At 35.0% G+C, this 22,312-nt stretch overlaps 1 protein-coding gene across 2 annotated transcripts; it reads right to left on the bottom strand.

Annotated features, from left to right (window-relative positions):
• Nucleotides 1-415: 415 nt before the first annotated feature.
• On the bottom strand, nucleotides 416-10,841 carry LOC114739465 (CMP-sialic acid transporter 4-like). Of its 2 annotated transcripts, XM_028927522.1 has the most exons (15): nucleotides 10,631-10,839; nucleotides 10,329-10,395; nucleotides 10,139-10,193; nucleotides 9,922-10,033; nucleotides 9,725-9,804; nucleotides 8,987-9,062; nucleotides 8,783-8,883; nucleotides 8,403-8,474; nucleotides 7,995-8,043; nucleotides 7,855-7,896; nucleotides 7,463-7,584; nucleotides 4,665-4,724; nucleotides 3,319-3,367; nucleotides 1,089-1,183; nucleotides 416-761 (listed from the first exon to the last, which is right to left on the bottom strand). In XM_028927522.1, the coding sequence occupies exons 1-15, from the start codon at nucleotides 10,655-10,657 to the stop codon at nucleotides 710-712; spliced, it is 1,059 nt and encodes a 352-aa protein (XP_028783355.1). In that variant the 5' UTR covers nucleotides 10,658-10,839; the 3' UTR covers nucleotides 416-709. The 2 variants fall into 2 exon arrangements, with proteins under 2 accessions (XP_028783355.1, XP_028783354.1); XM_028927521.1 differs by lacking the exon at nucleotides 1,089-1,183 and having other exon boundaries at nucleotides 10,631-10,841.
• Nucleotides 10,842-22,312: the final 11,471 nt, after the last annotated feature.

Raw genomic sequence — 22,312 nt, 5'->3', positions numbered from 1 at the left:
ATGTGTTTTTTTATTATTCTCACCACTCAAAAAATATTCCCATTTTCATTCTTATTCCCAATCACACTCCCCTTTTTTTCATAATTCACATTGCCTACCAAATAGGGCCTTAAGATGGTGAATTTTTTTTAAAAAAAGAAAAATGAAGAGTTTACACATTTGACTTGTATAGGACCAAAAACCTCTTTTCTGGCTCTCGGTAATTTCCAGCAAAATTACTATTCATGACATCATTACCATGTTTTCCTCCAATACCTTTCATAGTTCAGTAAACAGCAGCACCGATAGCACACGACACGCTACCCATAAAGGTGCACTGTTCCAGCAGTGACCAGCATTCGTGCCTCAAGTGCCAAATCAGACGATGACTTCTGTTAGCATGTCAGCACAGGGAAGATAACGTAGCCTCTAATTCAAGCAGACATGCTGCGGGTGACCTTGAATAGGGAGCGTTACAACGGCGCAATATTTGATCCTAGCCTCATTTTCACATTAGCTGGAGCACAATATGGAACTCAATCGAGTTTGCTGAGGCATCACAGACTCAATCGCATCACCCACCTATTGTCTATTCGGAGATCTTCACGGAACTATATCATAATAAAATCTGAGGCAATAAATTGGTAATTTAGGGAATTCACTTTAAAGGAGCCCACAACGACTCGAATACAAAGGTGCAGCATTGGCAAATGGATGGCAGAAGCCCCGCCTATCTTTGCATCTTCCCGGCGGAATGCAGATATATTGCAACAGAGACAACACTGAAAACAGAATAAACAAATAATAAATTTAGACATAGAAAAATAAAGAAAAGCATGATTCACATTTTTTTTTGGGTACTATTCCAATAAAAGCTTTACCCTAACCACATCAAGACCGCCATCAAACTAAAGTTTAGTGAACCAGAGCTACCAAGATCCTATTAATCTCAACATTTTAAATGAAATTCATATCATGTGATGCATTGGCATTGCCCTCTATTCACTATTTCACGGACAAGCTACAGCAGAGGACAAAATTTCAATCATAGACTCATCATACACCGGCACAAAGCAAGCACATTCACAGGGTAAGTAACAGCATCTTACATTGTGCCAAGGAAGAAGGCAAGGGAGAGATGGAAGCCAAAGAGAAAAACAGAAACCACCGCAGTAAGTAGCATTGCCACTGAAGTAGAATACACCTGCATAAAGTTGGCAAGCTGAGGAGAAATTGAATTTTCAAACGTGTAACTGTTGTTACCGGTGATGGCTATGATGATGTTTGAATCAGGATATGATATGCTAATCTAAGAGAAACAACCAAGTTCGCATCTAGATCCTATTTGACGCAAAATACTCATTATGATACGGCTTAAACAACAAATAAAGATTAACAAGGTCCCTCTGCAAAACTGTACATAGCATTATACCAACCACACAATCGAGTGGGGAAAAGAAACTCTCGCACAACATCTAGATGGAAGTAATGATGGTGATCAAATGAAAAATTATACAAGAAGTCTTGTCATTGTACTCTATTATCAACCAACTCTTCAGATATATTGTTTACCAATAGGTCCCATTTAATTACTTCCTCAAGCGCCTTTCTTAGTTTTACCCCCACCAATTTTCCCTACCATAACAAGTTTTTTGTTCTTGTCCCTTCAACGTCCAACATTCTCTACCATAAAACATTGCTAGTCCTATAATAGTTCCATTAATCTTTCCTTTAAACTCAGTGGGTACTTTGTCATTGCAAACAACTTTTGATGCCTTTATCTATCTCAACCACCCAGCTCATATCTTATTGCATAACCATTCATCAATTTCACCACTATTTTGTAATATCTAGCTCAGATACTGGTACTTTGACACTTCTGGCGTGATACGATTACTGATTTTGACCTTCAAATCATTTCAATTGGCCACAAGTTAAATTTGTAGTCCACAAATTCCATCTTACTTGTAAGGCAAAAACCTCTTGATTCCAAAATCCATCTCCATGACTCAAATTTGGACGAAATTCCCAAGTGCATTCACTTTGCAGATGATATGGTCCTAATTGTCAAGTCATGAGGAACATATTCCTCGCTTGAAAAAAAAATGAGGCGAGAAAGGATGGGAACAAATTTTATTTGTAAAAGCTTGTAATTTACCAGCTCACTCCCTAAACTGAATAACATAAAGTTTATACAGGGCAATAGAGGAATGTTGAACATAGAGGCTTTTTTCCCCTTCTCCTTATTTCTCCCATTTCAAACGAAGGAAATGCAACTCTCTTCCAAGTCATCCCTTCCCATCTCATCCACTGCCTTTTCACTCCATTGTTTCCATAATGTCTTAACAGTAGATCCTTTTGTGGTTTATTGTTGCTCTCCACGATTATTGGAAGTGCTAAACAACAACATTGTACTTCTTTAGGACCAACATTGGGGTTTTGGTGGATTGCAAAGGAACGCTTTCTGGTGCTACCAATCCTATTTTTTCGGGCACTTTTTAGCCATGTGACAAATTCGTGTCTTTCATGTCCATTTATAAGTCTTCAGATCTGTTTTGTGACGTCAAGATTTTCAAGAACCATTTCTTATGGCTCATCATGTTGCATCGGTATGGCAACCAGGCAAAGCAAATTTTTTTTTTAAAAAATAAAAATACATGTAACGTCAAACAAATTTATACCAAATAATATACAAATAATATATATAAAAAATATTTTTACCATAAAACATTCTATAAACAATTATAGGTAAACAACAACAGCAGCAACAACAAGATGACCTTATCCTAGAAAGGGTCGGCTAGACATAAAAAATGCAACAAGTCAATTAGACAAAAAAAAAATCTTGGGTGGCATTTGTGGCTGCAAAAGAACCATGTTCACCACTAGTGAATAAGTGAAGATCCACCAATCAGCCCTCAAACAAAACCATTGCTCTAAAAGTTCAAACCTAAGGTCAGCAGATGCTAATATTAAATCGAAGTGAGGTGATCCTAAAACCTAGCGGCCAGAGAGCATGCTTTTCAAATATTAGAATGAAGTATTAACAGAGCCCACACCTATTCAAAGCTTTTTATTTGTTTATTTGGATAAAGGGTACTTACCCTACTACTACTGCCATGGATGTGCCTACATCGGTATGTCTCACATGCATGTAACAAGGAGTTTTTTTGTTTGTTGTGTTTTTCTTACTGTCTTTCCTAGGGATGATGCCTTGTACTCCTCTTTTACTGTACCTATTATTTCTCCTTTCCAATAGTTGTCTTTTTTACTCAACAAACTAATTACACGAAGTAGCAGACATCTCAAAATATTGACAGTCGTAAAACCATGTCTTACCTTCACAATGTTGTCAGCATACTTCATTACCATTGATACAGCAATACCACTGTAAACAGAAAGAGCCTTGTAACCACATACTATCAATGCACAGTAGCAAAATGAAAATTGCATAAATGCGATAAAATAACAAGGACTTTTCCACGGGTTCCCTTATTAAGAGAACTATTTGTGCAAATTTTTTTTTTTCGTAATAGAGGACGGTGGTGATCTGTGTAGCATGTACAACTCAACTCAAAAAAGGAGTCGTGCTCATGCCAATTACATATCAAAATTTGTATTAGACATGACAGGACACTCCAAATTGCACCAGGCGACATCAAATTTTCTTGGGGGCAGTTTCCATCTTTGTGTCAATGTCCATGCTTCTCAAATGAGAATTGACGTACTAAATAAGTTCATGTCTCTTGTGCACAGTGTAATAGAGATTAGTGACAGACTGTTAGAGAAAGAGGGAGGACTTGGTGATTAGAAGAACAAGAACGTAATAATGACCACAGCTTCCAGTCACCCAAAAAAAAAGAGACCACAGCTGTAATCGTTGAAGACATCAATGAGTTTAGCTCATGTAGGACCTGTTTGGGTGCTCCCCAAAACCATGGTTTGGATGGGATGTCACCCAAACAGCATCAATTTTAGAAAAATAATCTGAAACTATGGTTTAGGCCAAAACCATGTTTTCAAGAGAAGTGAATCCAATTTGCTTCTGGCTCAAATTAAAGAGTATGATTGTATCTGTGAGATAATATGACTTTAACATCCCCCAATTATTTTTTATAAACATATTTAATCTTATATCTTATAAATATATACACACATATTAATTAATTATTAATCATATTATCTTATGTATTATTAATTATATTGGTAAAAAAAATATTATTAACAATTTTATTTCTTCAAATTAAAATAAATCATAAAATCTATCTTTTATGTGACTATCATATTAACTTATGCCTTTTTTAGTAATTTGTATATATAAAAAATGCTTCTGATAACAACTATCCAAACACTCTCACTTCTCAAAATTACTTTTTAACAAAATTTATTCTTCACAAAATCTATTCTCCCTAAAATCTATTCTTCAGAAGCTATTCTCCAAACTATGGTTTGGTTTCATCCAAACACCCCCTTAGTAGCAATTGGTCCTTTGTGCATCTAATAATTACTGTTACATCTTATTGATGTTTCACAACTCCACTTCCATTAGTGCCATCCATCGATTTATGCATGTAGAGGATCCTAACAGTTAGGCAAACAAAACATCAAGGCAAGTATGAACACTAAGGCAAGAATCATAGTTTTCAATGACAATTTTTTTAAGCTAATCAAGAAACAGAATATACCTGAGCGCATGGTTGAGAATCATGAGAATGGTGATTAAAGAATATCCATTGAAAAACCCCCTGAATATAGACAGCTTAATATGTCAGGCAAATATTATTGATGTGACAAGAAAAGCCTTACAACTACATCACCAATAAGGCAGATTTATTCTCAGTACTTCGTATTGGTTACCTGAATTTTTACCACCCAAACATATGCATTGAAGAACCGGAGGTAAAGTATGCTTCTATTAACCTTACTTGATAATAATCCTAGATTACAGAAGGTCTTATATTTTCTAAGGTACATAAGATATTAACAGAAGATAACTGACCTAGGATATACATAATTAAAGAAATGATAAAACATAAGCATATATCAATATGCATATGCATAATAAATGTTGTTCCATCGTGAAATAGAGAAATAATACTACTTGATGATGCAAATTGATATATGGTAATAGTAGTACTAGGGGTAATTAATTAAATAGGACGAGGTAGTAGTCTATAAATAAGGTACTAGAGGTTGTATTAGGCATCTATTGAATTGAATATTACTCTTCTACTCTTTTGCTCTCCTCTAATGTTATCAATGGCATCAGAGCTAGCCTTCTGGCTGCCGCTGCCACCAACGGACACCGGAAAATCAATCCTCCCAGCACTCACTGCATTGCCCCAACTGAAGCAGGAAACGACTCTATTAGAGTATCAAGAACAATTTGAAACTCTTCCGTCACACATATACTTATTAGAATCAACAACCATCGACATCTTCATTAATGGACTTTATACAGAGATCCAAGGAGTTGTTGCCTTCTTTACATCGACCACTCTTGCTAGTGCGATGCGTTTGGCTAATTTTCAAGACCGATATGGACCACATAATTGAGAACCTAACAAGGAACACAGAATAGGCGAGCAAAAGGAGTTCAAGATTCTGAATCATGCCGTACTTGAAGAAATAGAGGAAGTATTTGGTGAGATTTCTAATCTCAACATTGTTGTTCTTGAAGACACGAGCGATACACTTCTAGAAACAGAGGTTGCGGAGGATTTGAAGCTGAATGCAGCTGATTCAAACAACAACATGCCATCTAAAAATGATGATGTTGCTACAGACATGAACGATTCTAATCGATGAAATTTGACGCTAATGATGAAGGAAAAATGAGAATAATGAGAAGATGGAAGCAAATCAAGAATTGTTAATATCAAAGCCCATGCTAAGTCGCAAGGTTGATGATAGTTTTTGCCGCAACTATGGTATACTTTGTTTGTTATCATCGACAATCCTTATTGACGCACCCACTGCTGCACCTTTGACCCACTCACACTTTGCATGAGAATGCACGTCCATCCTTCTTTGTTCACAAGATGTTGCAAACGGCTTCTTCATTTGCTGCTCAAGCAACCAATTTTGGGGTATCTAGTTCTTCTTCCATTTTGGACCCTAAGTCTTGCTCACTTCTACAATCGCTAAGGGACAAATCCCACCTGCAAGTCCAAGTCGGTACTGCTTCTGTGTTCAATGGATTTTCTCTTCTGCCTACCCCGTCTTCACATTTGTTGAAGTCCACAGACCAGATTTCATTCATTAAAGAAAGGAAGATTTGTACTAGGCTCTTATCTGTGCAGTTTGCCCTTGGAACCAAGATCGCAACCTTGAGTCCAGGCTACTACATTATTGTCATTTCTGATACAATCAACAGGAGCTCTAGCAATGCTACTGACGTGAAGGTTTCTATGAAGGTGAAGTACTTCGAGCTGGTCACCCTGAATAACATGACAATATTCGTTATTGACAATCTATCCATCTTGTTCAATTCAGATTCCGAATCATTACTTGACATTTACGAACTTTGAGAAGCCGGTGGGAACGCCTTTGCCAACACTAGAACAAGGACAAATGTTGCTCATCACTACCTCTAGTGGAGGCTAAACCTTAGCTTTGACAAGGATTAACCATGTGAGCCAAGAACGACTCAAGGATGAATCAGGTTGGGGAGAATCTGTTTTTGGGTCAAATAGGAATGCTGATGAAGACAGATTGGGTAAATCTATTGAAGAGGCAAGAGAGGTTGGGTCTTTGTGCGTGCTTCTAGAATCTTCTTCAGCCGCATATATGGAGTGGTCCAGGTTTTCAATTTTACTTTGACTTTGGCTAGTAAATGTTTTCACGTGGCAGCAAGAAAAATCATGGGCTCAACATAGGTGCAGTTATGACACATTATTGAGATGAGGTTTGGGCTCCTCAAACATATATGGGCTGGAGCACCTTTGGACTGATGCTGCGCATACAATTTTTAAAGTTTCAGCATTGGGTGTAATTTGGGCTTAAATGGACTATGACAATGCGGCTTCTGGACTACGGGAATATTGCAGCAAGTTGGACGAAAGGACTACTGTAGGAGGCTTATGTTTTGATGCCCATTAATTTTACTTCCAATTTCTTTTCCTTTTATAAATCTGCAATTATGATTTAACCCCCCCAAAAAAAAAGAGTTCAAGTGTGTGTGTGTGTGTTTTTTTTTTCCTACTGTCTCTGTACTGATCCTTGAGGGCAGGGATCTTTTTCTTGGGGGGAGTATATTGATACGCCCTAATAGTAGTACTAGGAGTAATTAAATAAGTAGGAAGGGGTAGTAGTCTATAAATAAGGTACTGGAGGTTGTATTAGGTGTCTATTGAATTGAATATTACTCTTTTACTCTTATTCTCTCCTCTACTGTTATCATAACTACAATAACTAGGAGAAAGAACAGAGAAAAAAGATCAAAATCTAGTGCAAAACCAGAGTCAAGAAGATAGCAGATTACTTGTTCATCACTGCATCAAAATCTTGAATCAATATGGCAACAGCATTGAAGGCCATGCCAAAGATATACAACCAGAAGTTTTGAACATTAATGTTTCTGGAAGGACGCTTCTTAATAATAGCCTGCAAAAGTCATAAAAAAGCCTGCTAAATACTAGTTCTCATTTAGAATCCTCAATTCCATCCCAGCCGTAGTAATATTAAAACGCTTGTTCTAGGAAGATCAAAATATCTATTGGCAAATCAAATTTAGCTTAATAACGAACCAAGTTATATAGGCTCATAAATTATTTGAACTCTAAACAAGAGTTTCAATTTTTCTTTTTTTTGGCCAACACAAGAGTTTCAATTCTAAACGACATAGTTATATCAACTTATTAACCAACATTTCACCTCCGTATATACTCCTGCAAAACCACTCAAGAGCGCCATGATCTGCAGGAAAAGAACTCATCGTGAGGAGATATTCTAAAACCATAAATTTATAAGTTAGGCTTTTTACATATATAATGAGACAAATATCAACAACTCACGATGGCCATAATCCAACCTTGAAAGGGAGTTTGAAGAACACGATCAGAACTGAAAAAAACAATGTGATTTCTTGAGATAAAAATACAACAAATAAAACATATTTCTAAAGAAAACTAAACAAATATACCAGAAGAAGATTGCTTTGGTCCACAAAACAAGCACAGTACATGAAAATAGTTATTCACTGAATATCCAAATTTCTTCCGTGGTTATGCTTGCTCTATTATTAACTTACCATTCATAAATCACTAAATTTTGCACATTGGTTAGTCATGAACATGTGATTTACATGTATATCAGATTATCAGGGGAGAACATCTATACATCAGGCACAACTGCACAAGGATGAATTAAGGTTAATAAAATAAACATACGTTGGCTGAATGCCAGGGTTCAATAACTCTTACTTTGTATTCAACTGAGCAGTGGTGCACCCAGCACAGAGTAGAATAAAAGCAGCCCACTGAATCTCACTTAACCTGAAATATAAAATTAGCAGATCAGAATACACAACAGCCTCAGTACCCATGACCTTGGATACGATCAAGTATGACTTTATATTAAATATTATATTATTCTAACAGTTAGAGTGATTCAGCCTCAGGACGAAAGAATAATTGCAATAGTTATGCTCTTCAAAGCTTCTATGCCAAAAATACAGGAGAAAGCTTTCCTTTGTGCAAGCATAAAAGTGACTTAACAGATAGACCATATGGTACTCCAATGATCCTTCACCAACAGTTTCCACAATGAAAGGGCAACCAAAAACTTATTACAAAAGACCTACCTTTTCTTAAGAATAATCCTGTAAAGGATGCCAGTACTGATGATGTTTAAATTCTTCAATATTTGATAACCAGGAGCATCTACATATGCAAAGATGTAATACTGCCATAAAATTGACACATAAATCAGATTTCAGAATGCTACAAAAGTTCTATACACAATAAACAGCAATGAAGAATGCACTGTTGCCAGTGACACAACGAACCTGGAGCAAATTTTTAACCAGGTAAAGAGCTGCTGGAATGGGATACACTATAACTTCATCTAATGTTGTGGTCAACCTAGGTTAAAGGTAGAAAATATAGACTTAATAAAAGGTGAAGTAGCAAAAGTCAAAACACAACAGGAAAAATTAACTCATCGCAAAATGAAAGATTTACAAATTCCCATTTCTCACCCCTTCCCCTATTTTATTTTGTTTTATTTCATTTTTAGAAAGAGAGTCACTGACATATCAGAACATCCAGAGGAACCTGTATCTTAAAAAAATTAGTATTAAAAAATAAAGCAAAGTGGTGGCATACAGAGGTATATAAAATTTAAACTGTTAATGCCATCTAAAAGAACAATAGTTTAACGGCTAATAGAACATTAACAGCGAACACAGTATAAAACCCATGGAAATGATTTCCTAGCCCCAAAAGCTACCTCAAAAGATCATATTCATTAATTCCCTTGCACTTGCTTCTTCATTGTAAGTAGTAGCAGCAGTGAGTCAAAAATCAAATTCAAAAGGTGGGCAAAGAACATAATACTCTAGCCCCAAGGTGGGCAAAGAACATAATACTCTAGCCCCAACTATGTCAATAAGTATTGTTTGCAAATTTACAAGCCTTTGTAAACAGATTTTTTCGCTGCCACTATATCCCCAGCCAAGCACCTCACAAATGAACTGCAAGTAAGAACATACAAGGAAATCTGAACAGAAAAAAACAGAGGTCACCTGTTATCCTCAGTAACGCCTTCTGTTCTCCATATTTTTCCTAAGACTATGAGGGATATAGCACATTTCAAAGTCTCCACCTATAAGGAAAGAATAATCATGCTGGTCTCTGATATAAATGAAATTAGGGAGGTTCAATCTGAGAGATTAGCAACGTTTATGAAATGGAAATATTATCAAATGTTGCCCCGTCTCACCAAAAAGTTCGCAGTAGTCACGCTATACTCATATTTGCCAGCTCTTTTGGACCAAACAATAAGGATGGCTTGTGAACTTGTAAGAACAGTCAACGCAAGAGTAACGACTGACCTATTTCAACAGGGGCAACGTGGTAAGAAATCAACTAGGAATTTTATTTGGCCTCCAAAAATAGTCATATGAACAGGAATTATAAGAGAAAAACCAAGGTCGTACTTGCGTTTCCACTTTGCTCTGTCAATTCTTGATTCTCCTATAGCGGCCACATTATCTAGGATTGTAGAAAGAAGACAAAAGCTTACCCAGAAAGCTTACATAAGATAGATCTTAACGCAACTGGAAGCAGCATTATCACAGTTTAGTCAAGGTTAATGAGAGAATGAGGAGGTGAATGAAAATCAAATACCTGAGAGCGAAAGTGGTTTTCCACGTAATTTCTCAACATCTTCAACGCCCGCATCTCTATCGTCATCCTACGACGAGTGTTTCCAAAGTACAAAAAAATTCAGAATTCAGAATCCAGAAATGCATAGAGAAACATCACGAAATTGATTAATCCCAAAGGAATGCTCAAGCTATTTCCTTATTAATGAATAAAGCTAAGCATTAAGCGCAGGAACTTAAAGCTCAAACGCTAGTAGGCAGATAAAGTATGTGGAAAAGCTTCAAAAATTAGCGGAAAAGAATGTAAGACAAGACTAGTAATACCTCTCCTTTGATTTTTCTGTACTCCATTTCTTTTCTTGTTTACTTCCGATAATACGGAGATCTACAGTTATACCTCGGAGAAAGAGTTTATCATGCTAAACGACTTCTTGGGTTGCCGGATCCCAGGGGAGGTTGCCTGTTCTCTCTGGATCCGTTCGTGCCGTGACGGTTAACACGAGTCTGGCTTCTTTCATTTATTTGTTTCATCCGCTGCTCCTCCTTTGCTTTAAAACTACTTCGTTTTGATGCTTTGCGCTTGTAATCAACATGAAGGGCGCATTAAAGCGGGATAGGAAAATCAGAAAGAATTTGTTTTTCAGGGTTCTTGTAATCAATCAATTTCCTGTGTGAAAAATATCAAAAAATTTGATAAATTAAAAGGTATAAAGTTTGTTAATGAAGTATTTTTTAGGTGCATCTAAGAAATTAATATTTTAAGAACAAAATTACACAACAAATACTTCAAAATGTTAGATGTACGTAAAAAAAATATTCCAGGATCTTGGACACATCACAAAATATTTGGGATACTAATCACACCTGACAAAATGACAAAATACTTCAGGATGCTTAATCAACCTTAACACTTATTATTATACTCCTCTGATCCTTAATATAGGACCTAATTGTTGAGTTGATTTTGCTCCTGAATATAAGACTTATTTCTCATATTTATCAATTTTTCCTAAATTACCCTTATGAATACTCCCTCAACCATAATTAAGTAAAAGAAGAAGAGGGGATATTAAAGAAGATGATTATGGTATTTTAGTAAAAATATGTTATATTTCTTAAAATTAACTAACTTACCTAACTTCTTTAATTTAATCAAATTAGTTAAATAGGTCTTATATTAAGGACCAGAGAGTAAGTTTTTATAATATAATAATCAATAAGATATATAATTAATTATAACTTATTACCCATATTAACCATATATTTTGAAAGTGATTACTGATTATATATCTTATTAATTAGGGAAGTGTCGCATTTGATACCTTGATATTATTTTTGAATTGCATCAAACACCCTAATCTTATTTATGGTGCATCTAGCATCTCAATAACATATTTTTAATACTCTAATCTTATTTATAGTACATTCAATACTATAAATCATAAACAATATTAAAGTGTTTGATTAATTAAATAATATCAGGAGTGCTAAATGCATCCAGAAAATAATATTAGGATGCTAGATACACATAAAAAAAATTACGGTGTTGGATGACATTTACCCTATTATTTTTTTTCAACGCTGCTTTACCCTATTAATTATTATATGTCTTATTAATCACTAGTTTTCTTAAAAGTTATAATTAACTGTACATTTTATTAATTATTATATAATAAAATTTTATAATAGTAATAATAAGCACATAAAAAGAGAAAAAAAGTCTGATCTAAAAGAAATTTAAAGTGATTATTTTATATAAACTGAATATATTATTTTTAAAAAGATATTTAAAAACTAATTTTTCATTAAGAGGGCTGTATACTTTTTAATTTATCAATATGTTTATATGTTTCCTATGGGAAATTGATTACAAGAATACTCTAAAACTAATTTTTTCCACTTTCCCATTCCGTTTTAGTGCATCAACACTCCGGTCAATTTGAGGGAGTAGTTTCTATGCTCAGCGGGTGATGAGCGCCGATGGCTCATCGCCCGCTGTGCACCATTTCATTTAAAATTTAAATCATGGGGGCACGCTTAATGCCAAACGATGTCGCTCCCCATGGCTCTTCAAAGAAATGCCTTTTGTCACACCATTCATGGTATAACCTTCGGTTATTGGCACCAACTCTGGGAAGGAAAGAGTTTCTGATTTCTGCCATTGAAGATTAGAAGAAGGTTGAGTTTCAGAGCAAGAAAGATTTCAGATTGAAAACTAGTGTTTGACCTTAGACCATCCTTTGTAATTGACGAAGAAGCCACCGAATTGCAGCTGAAAAAAGGACCTCTGCGAGAAAGCATCGGAGGTTTCATCTATTCTATCCTTCATGACATTTTTCAGTATTGCCATATTTTCTAATAATCATATTGATATATATTACACACACACACGTATTAAAATGGGGTTCACATGTGGGTTATTATATGCACACACGTGTTTATATAAAACTGAAATTTCAAGTGGCTCATAGGTGGGTTTAGTTTTTTCATTTATTATTTGAGTAAGCTGAAACTCATATTTGTATTTTCATTTGAAGAATGATTTTTGCAAAATGATTGTTTTTTCCCCCTCTATATTTGGAGTTAATAGAAAAGTGGAAATTCTTATTCAAACTTATATTACATAACATCTTATATTTGCAAGATGATATTTTTTAAATTTTGACTTTTTTTATTGTGTATAGGAACCATATAATGAAAGATGAACTTAAACTCGAAATAGGAAGAGTTTGAAAGTTTGGATGAAGCTTGGAACTTCTGGAATGAATATGGGAGGAAAATTGGGTTTGGAGTTAGAAAGCATAATGGAACAAAGAGCAAAATAGATGGTTCTATTATTACATATAGATATGTATGTTGTAAGGAGGGTGTTCAAAAAAAACAGAGAGAGAGACAACCTCTTCTAGATATTGGCCAGAGATAAGAACTAATAGCAAGGCAACAATGACTGTATCTCATGTAAAAGGAAAGTTCAAAATTACCAAGTTTAATGAAAAACATAATCACCCTCTTCATACACAAGAAACAGTGCACTTGTTACCATCACAGACAAATTTATCAGAAGCTCAGGTTCATGAAATAGATCTTGCAAAACAATCTGGGCTTGAACCTCAAGAAGCATTTGACTTGATGAGTACATATATTGGTGGTCAAGAAAATCTTGGTTATACCATGACAGATGCAAAGAACTATTTGATGAACAAAAGATGAAGACATATGAAGTTTGGAGAGGTGGGATGTCTTCTTGAATATTTTCAAAAACAAATTGGGGAAAATCCTTCATATACCACAAATACCAATTAGATATGGAACAACAAGTTACTAATGTATTTTGGGCAAATGCTTATATGTTAAAAGATTGTGCACATTTTGGTGAGGTCATAACAATAAACACGACATATAGTACAAATAGGGATCATTGACCCCCTGTACTCTTTTCTAGTTTTAACCATTATAGAAGTATGGTGATCTTCGAAGTAATGCTATTATATGATGAGACCATCGAATCTTTTAAGTGGCCATTGGAGACTTTTTTGGACGCTTACATACAAAACAGGCCTCAAAATGTGTTCAATGACTAGGATCAAGCAATGGCTAGAGCATTGAGTGAAGTACTTCCTAATACAAGACATTGTTTGTGTACTTGGTATTTGTTGCAAAATGGTATTAAACACCTTGGGAACTTGATGAAAAAAGGTTCACACTTTTTAACTAACTTCAAAAAATACATGTTTGATTATGTGGATGTGGCTAAGTTTGAAGAAGCATTGAGTGAATTATTATCTTCTTATAATGTCCATGAAAACAGCTAGTTGAATTCCACTTATAACATTAAGGAAAAATGGGTCAGCTGTTAAATGACGGATGCTTTCACACTAGGAATAAGAAGCACACAAGTTAGTGAAAGTGGAAATGCTGATGTGAAGAGATGTACAAAGCCAAAATTAGATATTAATCGATTCTTCAAGAGGTTTGACAAAGTTATAAAAAAGAAATGATACAAAGAATTGGAACTTGAGTATGAGTCTCGGCAAAAGATACCAATGATGGTCAATCAAAGTGCACCTATCTTGCACCAACTTGTGAGATCTTATACCCCCACTGCCTTTGATATGTTCGAAGAACAATAGGATCTCCAGTTCTCTATAAAGTTAATTGAACTTAAAGAGAAAGAACCATTGTTTATATACATGGCCCATATGATAGATGAAGAGGGGAAACGGAGAATTGAGTTTAACCCTCACACACATAAAATTTGTTTGCAATTGTCGAAACTTTGAGACCACAAGTATATTGTGCTACCATGCATTGAAAATATATGAGTCCAAAAATGTAAGACTTATGCCTTAGCAATATATTCTCAAGCAATGGACTAAAGAAGCAAGGAATGTTGTACATGATGTCAAAGAAAATGAGATACAAGCATATTCTAAACTTGACACAACACGAAAATATAGACAACTATTGCTTAGTATGGTACAATTGGTATCACAGGTTTCTAATAATCCTGAGAGATTTACTCATGTTTAGAGATGTATCATTAAGTTACAAAAAGAGTTTCCTCATAAAAATGAAAATTATGCTTTTAAACCAGTCATAGAGCTACAAAATGTCTAACAGATTCAAAAAAAAGAGATGGAAAATTTAGAAAGAGATGTTTGAAAGGTTAGAAAGAGAAGAATCGACAAAAAAGAAGAAAAGTTGAACCAAAGGTAAGAAAATTTAGGAGTGTTCAAATTGTCCTGTCCCGGCAAGTCCGTCCTAGTCTCGATCACTTTGGTACGGGACGAGATGGGACAAAAAAATTTCTGGGACGGGACAAAATCTTGACCGGGACACAGGACGAGGTTGTCCCGTCCCGGTCCCGTCTTGGGATATATAATTTAATAAAAAATATTTGCAAATGTTAAAATATTAAGAAAAACAGATGCCCATGAATCCATCTTGCTCTCGGCCTCCTCCTCGCCTCCAGTTCTCACTCTACGAACTCCTTCTCGCCTTTGCTCTAAAAGTCTAATTATGTTAGTCTCCCCGCCGTCGTGCATCACCGGCCGTGAACTTCTTGCCTTCGCTCTACTCTGTTCTCTGTCACCGTGTAATGATCTCGCCATTTATAAATATCCCCACGTCGCGTGTTTTCTTCTTCCCTTGCTGTTGCAGCTATCATTCCTTCTTACCTTCGCTCTACTGTCTCTGAAGTCTTTGATTGCGTCGCTCATTCTCACCCTGTCTGTCTCCCCGCAATCGCCAGCTCTAACCCTGTGAGCCCGTCACCATGATTCTAAATGCCTTCACCAGAATTCGAGGATGGACAGATGCTTACTTTTTAGCATTTTCTTTGTGTCTAAATTCCAGAATCAGGTTGATTGGCAGTGGAATTATTTTTCTAAAACCATTCGGCCATTCCTAAATTTTCCAATCCAGATCTTGGCCTCGCGTTCTCCAGCCTCCATAGCTCATCGTTGTCCGACTCCTTAGTTGACAGCTTGTAACTCTCCTCGCCGCCGAGATGCTCGTATGCCATTTCAGATAGCTCTGTGACTGAGGACTGAAGTCGTTGTGTCCCTCTGGCAAACTAGCAATCCGGTCTCTCTCCCCGGCGGCATCGAAAGTGCAGAAACTGAACCTTTGCTGCTTCGCTTGCAGTTGGTTCAAAGCAAATTATTTCAAGGCCAAAAAAAAAAACAATCCATAGCCCAATAAAAAAGGTCCAAAACCATAGGGGAAAAAAAAAGAGGGACGGGGACGTCTCGGTCCCGTCTCGGTTCCGTCCCAGTGGGACGAGACAGGACACGGGACAAAAGTCCTGTCTTGTCCTGTGAACACCCCTAATGAAATTTATTCTATATGTAAAGAAAGAAAACTAATACTTATTCATATTTGTATTTATTTCTTGTAGGATTCTTAAGGGGCTTCATCATCTAAGAAGCCATCTAAGAGGGGGGGAAAAAACAGAGAGGCTTCATCACAAATGAAATATACCCAAACTCGGGTTTCAATAATTTCAACACAACTTGAACAAACACAATATTCAACATTTTCATTCTTAGTCTCTCTAGCATAACATGGTTTTGCAACCTCAGCATCCCAGCCATTGTCATATACTAGTTTTTTGATGGTATCAATCAATAAATTGATTACTATTAAGTGTTATATACAGCTATCATATTTTGATGTCATAGCCATTGACATTTGCAAATGTAGGCACAAGATACTGCAATTCCATCACTTGAAGCCATAGATCTTGTGCTAAACTACATTCAAGGTAATGAATATAAAAATATATGATGATGCTTTTGTCGTTAAAGCACTCAATTAAACTAAGTCCCAATTAATTTGTAGTTCAGGATCGACCTAAGTCATTACTTCCAAGGAGCAATTTATGGGTTTTTTTAGGTAAAAATTCAGGTGATAAAAGAAATGCAATAAATTGGACCTAAACTAAAATGCAAAATTCTAATTCTAAATAGAAAATGCAAATGTCCTAAAATCTATATGAAAATTAAATTAAATAAATAAATGCAATGCAATTTTTGGAGGGATTTTTTTTGGAAAAATTAAAATGATAAATAAAGAAAATTGACTAAAAAGCAAAAAAAATTTACAAGTGAAAATTGAAAAGTTCTCTTCGGTAAGGTAGAGGGGACAACTTAGGATTCACATGGATTTAACCTTCATAGCCTTAATCAGTTAATTAGACCAAAGAAAAGTGATAAGAGAGTAGAATTAATAAACTTAATCACCTATTTGAAACAAAGGGAACCCTCAATTTCACAAACCCTTAAACTATTAGAGAACTCATAATAGTATAAGGTTGGTTAATTAAACTTATTAAAACCAATGAAAATAACTCAGATTAATTCTGGAAAGTATGTTTGAAATTATCCAATTAAACAATCAGACAATTAGCCAACTTAATTAAACAATTAAGAGGCAAAAGAACCCAAATTTTGCAATTCGAACCACATTGATAATTAAACTCATAATGAAAACTCAATTATAAATTCAATTAACAATGCAAAGATTCTAAACATAAATTCCAACAAGTGTCTCAAAACAAATGAAATCCAAATATCAATCCAATCCAAGCATAAAGATGACAATCTAGAACTAAATTGTCTCACAAAATTACAACTTAAAATTATCTAAAACTAAATAATTTCAAGTCCTGGAATTAAAAAGATAAATGGAACATCACTCCCTTATGGTCTTCAAGTACTAGCCCAAAGCTCAAGTCTCTTCCATGCTCCTTCCAAGTTGTCTCCCTAACAAGCTTAAGCATCCATCAAAATGTCTCCTCCTCGAAAATTGTTAGATGCCATAGCCATGAATGATGTGGTGTGGATGAGAATTTGGCCAAGGAAGAGACGTGAATTGATGATGATGAGAGGTGATAATAATTGTTTGGTGAATCAAAGAACGTGTTGTCAAACTAATTCACGTTGAATGGTCTGTGCGTCTCTATGGAGATGGAAAAGCCTGATGCTAGGCGTAGGCTGAAGGGATTATTTTAATGGGAGAAAAGGAAATTCTCTTGGATTCAAAACTCAAGCCCATTAATAATTAATTGACCCACTTGATATTAGCTATTGGATTGTGCTTGAATCCCAAGAAACAATCTTGCACCATTGGATTTCCTATATGTTTTTTCTTGACCTACAAGAATTTAAGTGCATCCATTAATGTAGATTATATCCAAATATAATCAAAAATTAAATATCAGATATGCACAAAAATTAGGCAAGAAATTGCAAAACTTTTTAAAAATAATCTTTCTAAAAATATGAGACTTGTCTTCCTAGAAAAATTAATTCTAAGTCAAAAATAGGAAATCACAAAATATCTATATTTTTAATCCAAAAACTCAAATTTTCTGCAAAATCCAAAAATCAACTAATTAATCCAATTATGCATAAAAATCCAATTAAGCCCAAAATTATCATTTAAATCCTGAATTAATGTGGGATAAAATAAATAAAAATTGGGCTTTATCAATATATGCACCCAATTTGCATAGAAATAGCATTTTATTCATTTCAATAATGTCATATACAATTTCTTTTGGATATAACCAGTCTTTGTACATTTCAAACTCCTGACAAACTTGACATGTTATATCTTCTTCATTGAGGAGAGTAAAATACACACTGGACTCTTTTTGGCTTTTGAAGACTATTTTACAGTTTTCACCTAACTACTTTACAACTTCATATTGCTCATGAAGACAAGTCTTGGCTTTTGGAGACAATTTGCTTTGCTTGTTTTGTAGGCTGCAATGAACACTCTCTGAACTTTTGCACAACTTAAAGGAGAAATTTTTGTAGGATGGCACTTGCTTTGCTTCAACCCTGTGCCTGCAAATCAATTTCCATCCTTCACTGCACCTTTTTGTTTGTTAAGTTGAAGCAACTTAGGTGAAGTTAGTGCCATTTATTTAGCCACTCTAGAGCAATTCATGTCAAACTATATAGTTCAAAAGAATGCCAATATCTAATGAGATTAGTGTGTTTATCATGTAGCATTTGACATTATTAGAAGCAAATATATCTTACCAACTATTATGGATCTGTTAATCAATGAGTAAACAAATATAATAAGCACCTGCTTAAAGTTAAAACATATCAATCACTTGCATTGATGATGTCTCAGGAAAAAAAAAGTATTGATACAGAGTCACTTATTCACACACTAAAAGAAACAGCTATGGACTTAATATAGAGAATAAAGTTAGTAATAAACATTGGACTAGATATAGCAGCCACAATCATCATACCTCTTCGATTTAGCAAGGAACATTGTCCTATTTATAGTGATTAACTTTAGAGATAACTAGCAAAAGTGCTGCTACTTATTTCTTCAATACTTCAAAACCGATTATAAATATTTGAGCTTCATATAAATATAACAATACAGACACACACATCATTCCTATATTTATTAAATCTAGACATCTAAATAGGACTTCCAGGCATTTGGGAAATTAATCATCCGTGTACCATAGAGCATCTTATTCCTAAATTTAGCAATAAAAATCAATCCCAGCAGATTCTCAATACTATGTGAATGCTTACCCATGTCACCCTTTTCGTGGAATTTGAAAGGTATGGGGGATAGAAAATTGAAAGGTGGCAAGCAACTTTCTGTCTCGGTTGATTTTTAAGGCCATGCAGAATGGCTAGAAACTTCAAGAATCATGCCGGCAAGACTCTAGTAGAAATGAGTATCAGCCATGTCAATAAGGTAACTTCATTGAAAATGAAAGACTAAAAAGCTATTGCATCAACATACCCCTTAAGATAGCGAATAACGATGATTGAAACCTTTTACAACAAATGAAAATTGACTGATGACTTGTTTGGCACCACCATCATAGACTTGCAAGTTGTAAAATCTAGCATAATAGAATTGACAAGAATGCAGTTGAAGATTCAGGAAACACAAATCAACAATTTAAAATTGAGTTTGAAAAAATTCATAAGAATAATTCTAGCACAAAATTAGATAGAAGACAAGAAGAATAAAAACTCACCATAAAGCTTTGAATGAAGTTGCAGGTGAAAAAATTTTTATGGCTGCACTCTTCCTTTCATGGAATCAAGCTAGATTATGAGAGTCCTCATGAGAGCCGACACCACCGACAGAGGTTTCTAAATTCAGACTGCCGATATGAGACAAGGAAGAGCAAAAAGACATTGAAGAGGGATTTAAGTTTTTCTTGTTTTATTTTTTTGCATAAAATGGGATTTAAGTATCTAACAAGATATAACGAAATAAAAAAATAAATGGCTAAGATTAAACTTCACGAACAACCAAGATCATCTGTCTTTTAAATAAAAGAGTGCACAGATGATGAGTTTTTGGTACTCATCATGGTGCTGAGCACCAAAACCGTACCCTAAATTTGATTACAGGTACAAAACATTAAACAATGTAGTTTTAAAGAAAAAGAGGAGCAACAAATAAAATAGGTAAAGGAGAGAATCCAAACGCAGTACCATTAATGATGTGTTTGTGGTTTGGACAAATAATATATGAGGTCTATGTGATTCAACTTGGATGATATAGATGGTTTGAGGAAACAAATCTTGGGCTTTGTGACATACTAATAAATTTTGAAATTTGAATTTAAAAGTTGAAATACCTTAATCATTTTTTTATTTCTATTAATTCAGACCTAATCCCCTTACATCTCATATCTCTCACCCTCCATCGGTGATTCATCAATCTCTACTTCCTACCACCCCTCAATGCTCCCTTCTTATGCATTTAGCCTAGCATCTCAACTCTCCCTTTCTGTCTCTTCACCTTTTTCGGCTTTCCCTTTGCTAAAATAGGTTTTTTTTTTAATAGGAAATCTAAGCTCTTTTGATTTGTCATCAACGGGAATCGAAGGAAGGTTCCTTGTGCATCTACTGTGAAGTTTGTGAAGCGCAATGAGAGAGGCATATGGTTAGGTTTTTTTTAGGATTTGTGTTCTTATCTTCTCTTCATTTATACCCATGTTTTCTCTTCTCCTCTTTGTTTTCGTTCTCCCCTCCTTCTTTTTCCTATTTTCTAAAGTATAAAGATCCAAGAAGGTCATGCTTGATTCATGTTTTGATTTCTCATTTCTCCAAAATTTCTTTTAAGTCTTTACATTGATGTCTTTCTTTTTTTTTTCTCATGCAAGTTCTTTCATGATTGAGTATGTTGTAATATTTGTGTAGGTGTGTCAAAGAAAAGACATCACATTAATTGGTAATGTGGGAGCTAGAATGAGCACATTCTTAATGAGGATTTTGTGAAAATTCAAATATTATTTTGAAATAAAAGAGCATATCAAAATAATATTTATTGACAGTATTAATGAAGAAAAACTAAATATTGAATAGTTTTAATGCCTTAAAGATGGAACAATAAAAACCTTCAATGGATGTCCATGGTTTTAATGCATTAAAGGTTTTGATTCCAATCAAATTATTTCAATGATCTCAAAGTGTTAAAGCTCTATAATCATGAACGGTTTTTATAGTCTTAATATCTCAAAGGTTTCAAAATACCAAACAGTTAAATCATAAACCATTTCAATGCATTATGAAACCCACTTTATTGCCACTATTTGGATAATATAATCATCAATTCAAATATTTGATTTGAATTCAATGAAAAAACCGACCATTGAATGTTATGCCATTATGGGTGCCAACATTCATATCTTGGAGCCTATATAAAGGGCATTGGCCAGGAGTGCAAACACACTGCTTGAGATTTTTTCAGCTCCTCTCTTTCCCCCTCCTGTGTGTTCTTCTACCTACTAAATTTACCATTACCTTTTACTGTTTTGCTCATCTTGTTTTAAAAGAAAGATCCATTTAATCCTGGAGAGTGCCGCATCCTTATCTACCAGTGGTTGTAGAATAGCTCTCAAAGACAGCGTCCTTATCACATGACTCATATTAACTATTTATTTTGTAAGTGCTGACACCAACGGAGTATTCAGATTGGAAGGAATGAAGAAATAAAGATGAATGGGAACAAAGGATGAAGACCAAAATGAGCTGGGATGGATGGAGGCAAGGTGGATGGACTTCCACCTCGCTCTAGGGGGTAGGTATCCATTCATCCTCTTTTGCATCTGATAATGTTGTCACGGATTATATATATAAGCTGTAAAATACTCTCTTGTATAGTAATAAGAAACAAGAAAGGTTTGGTTTGCTGATGAGGAAAGATGAGAGGAATGCAAGTTGGGAAAATTTTTGATAAAAATGCCTATTACTACCAAGCACATCCTTAGGCAACAAGACACTACTTGACACAACTTGAAAGCCTCCCATCCCAAACCGTTATATCTACCCCCACGTCCACAACAGAACACAAAACAAGCCACCACTAATTCTTTGTTTAGGCATGAAAAGGAAACATCGCACATCGTCATTATTCTTTTCATGCATTGCACATCAAATTAAATTTGAGAGGCAGAAAGTAAGATGAAACCCTGACCTGAACGTTATCCCACCATTGAAG

This window comes from Neltuma alba, unplaced genomic scaffold, assembly GCF_004799145.2.
Source record: "Neltuma alba isolate B1F8T4 unplaced genomic scaffold, ASM479914v2 tig00002833_pilon, whole genome shotgun sequence".
In the NCBI taxonomy this organism is placed as follows: Eukaryota; Viridiplantae; Streptophyta; class Magnoliopsida; order Fabales; family Fabaceae; genus Neltuma; species Neltuma alba.
Note: the sequence above shows the minus strand (reverse complement) of the source record. Positions and strands in the feature narration are given on the sequence as shown.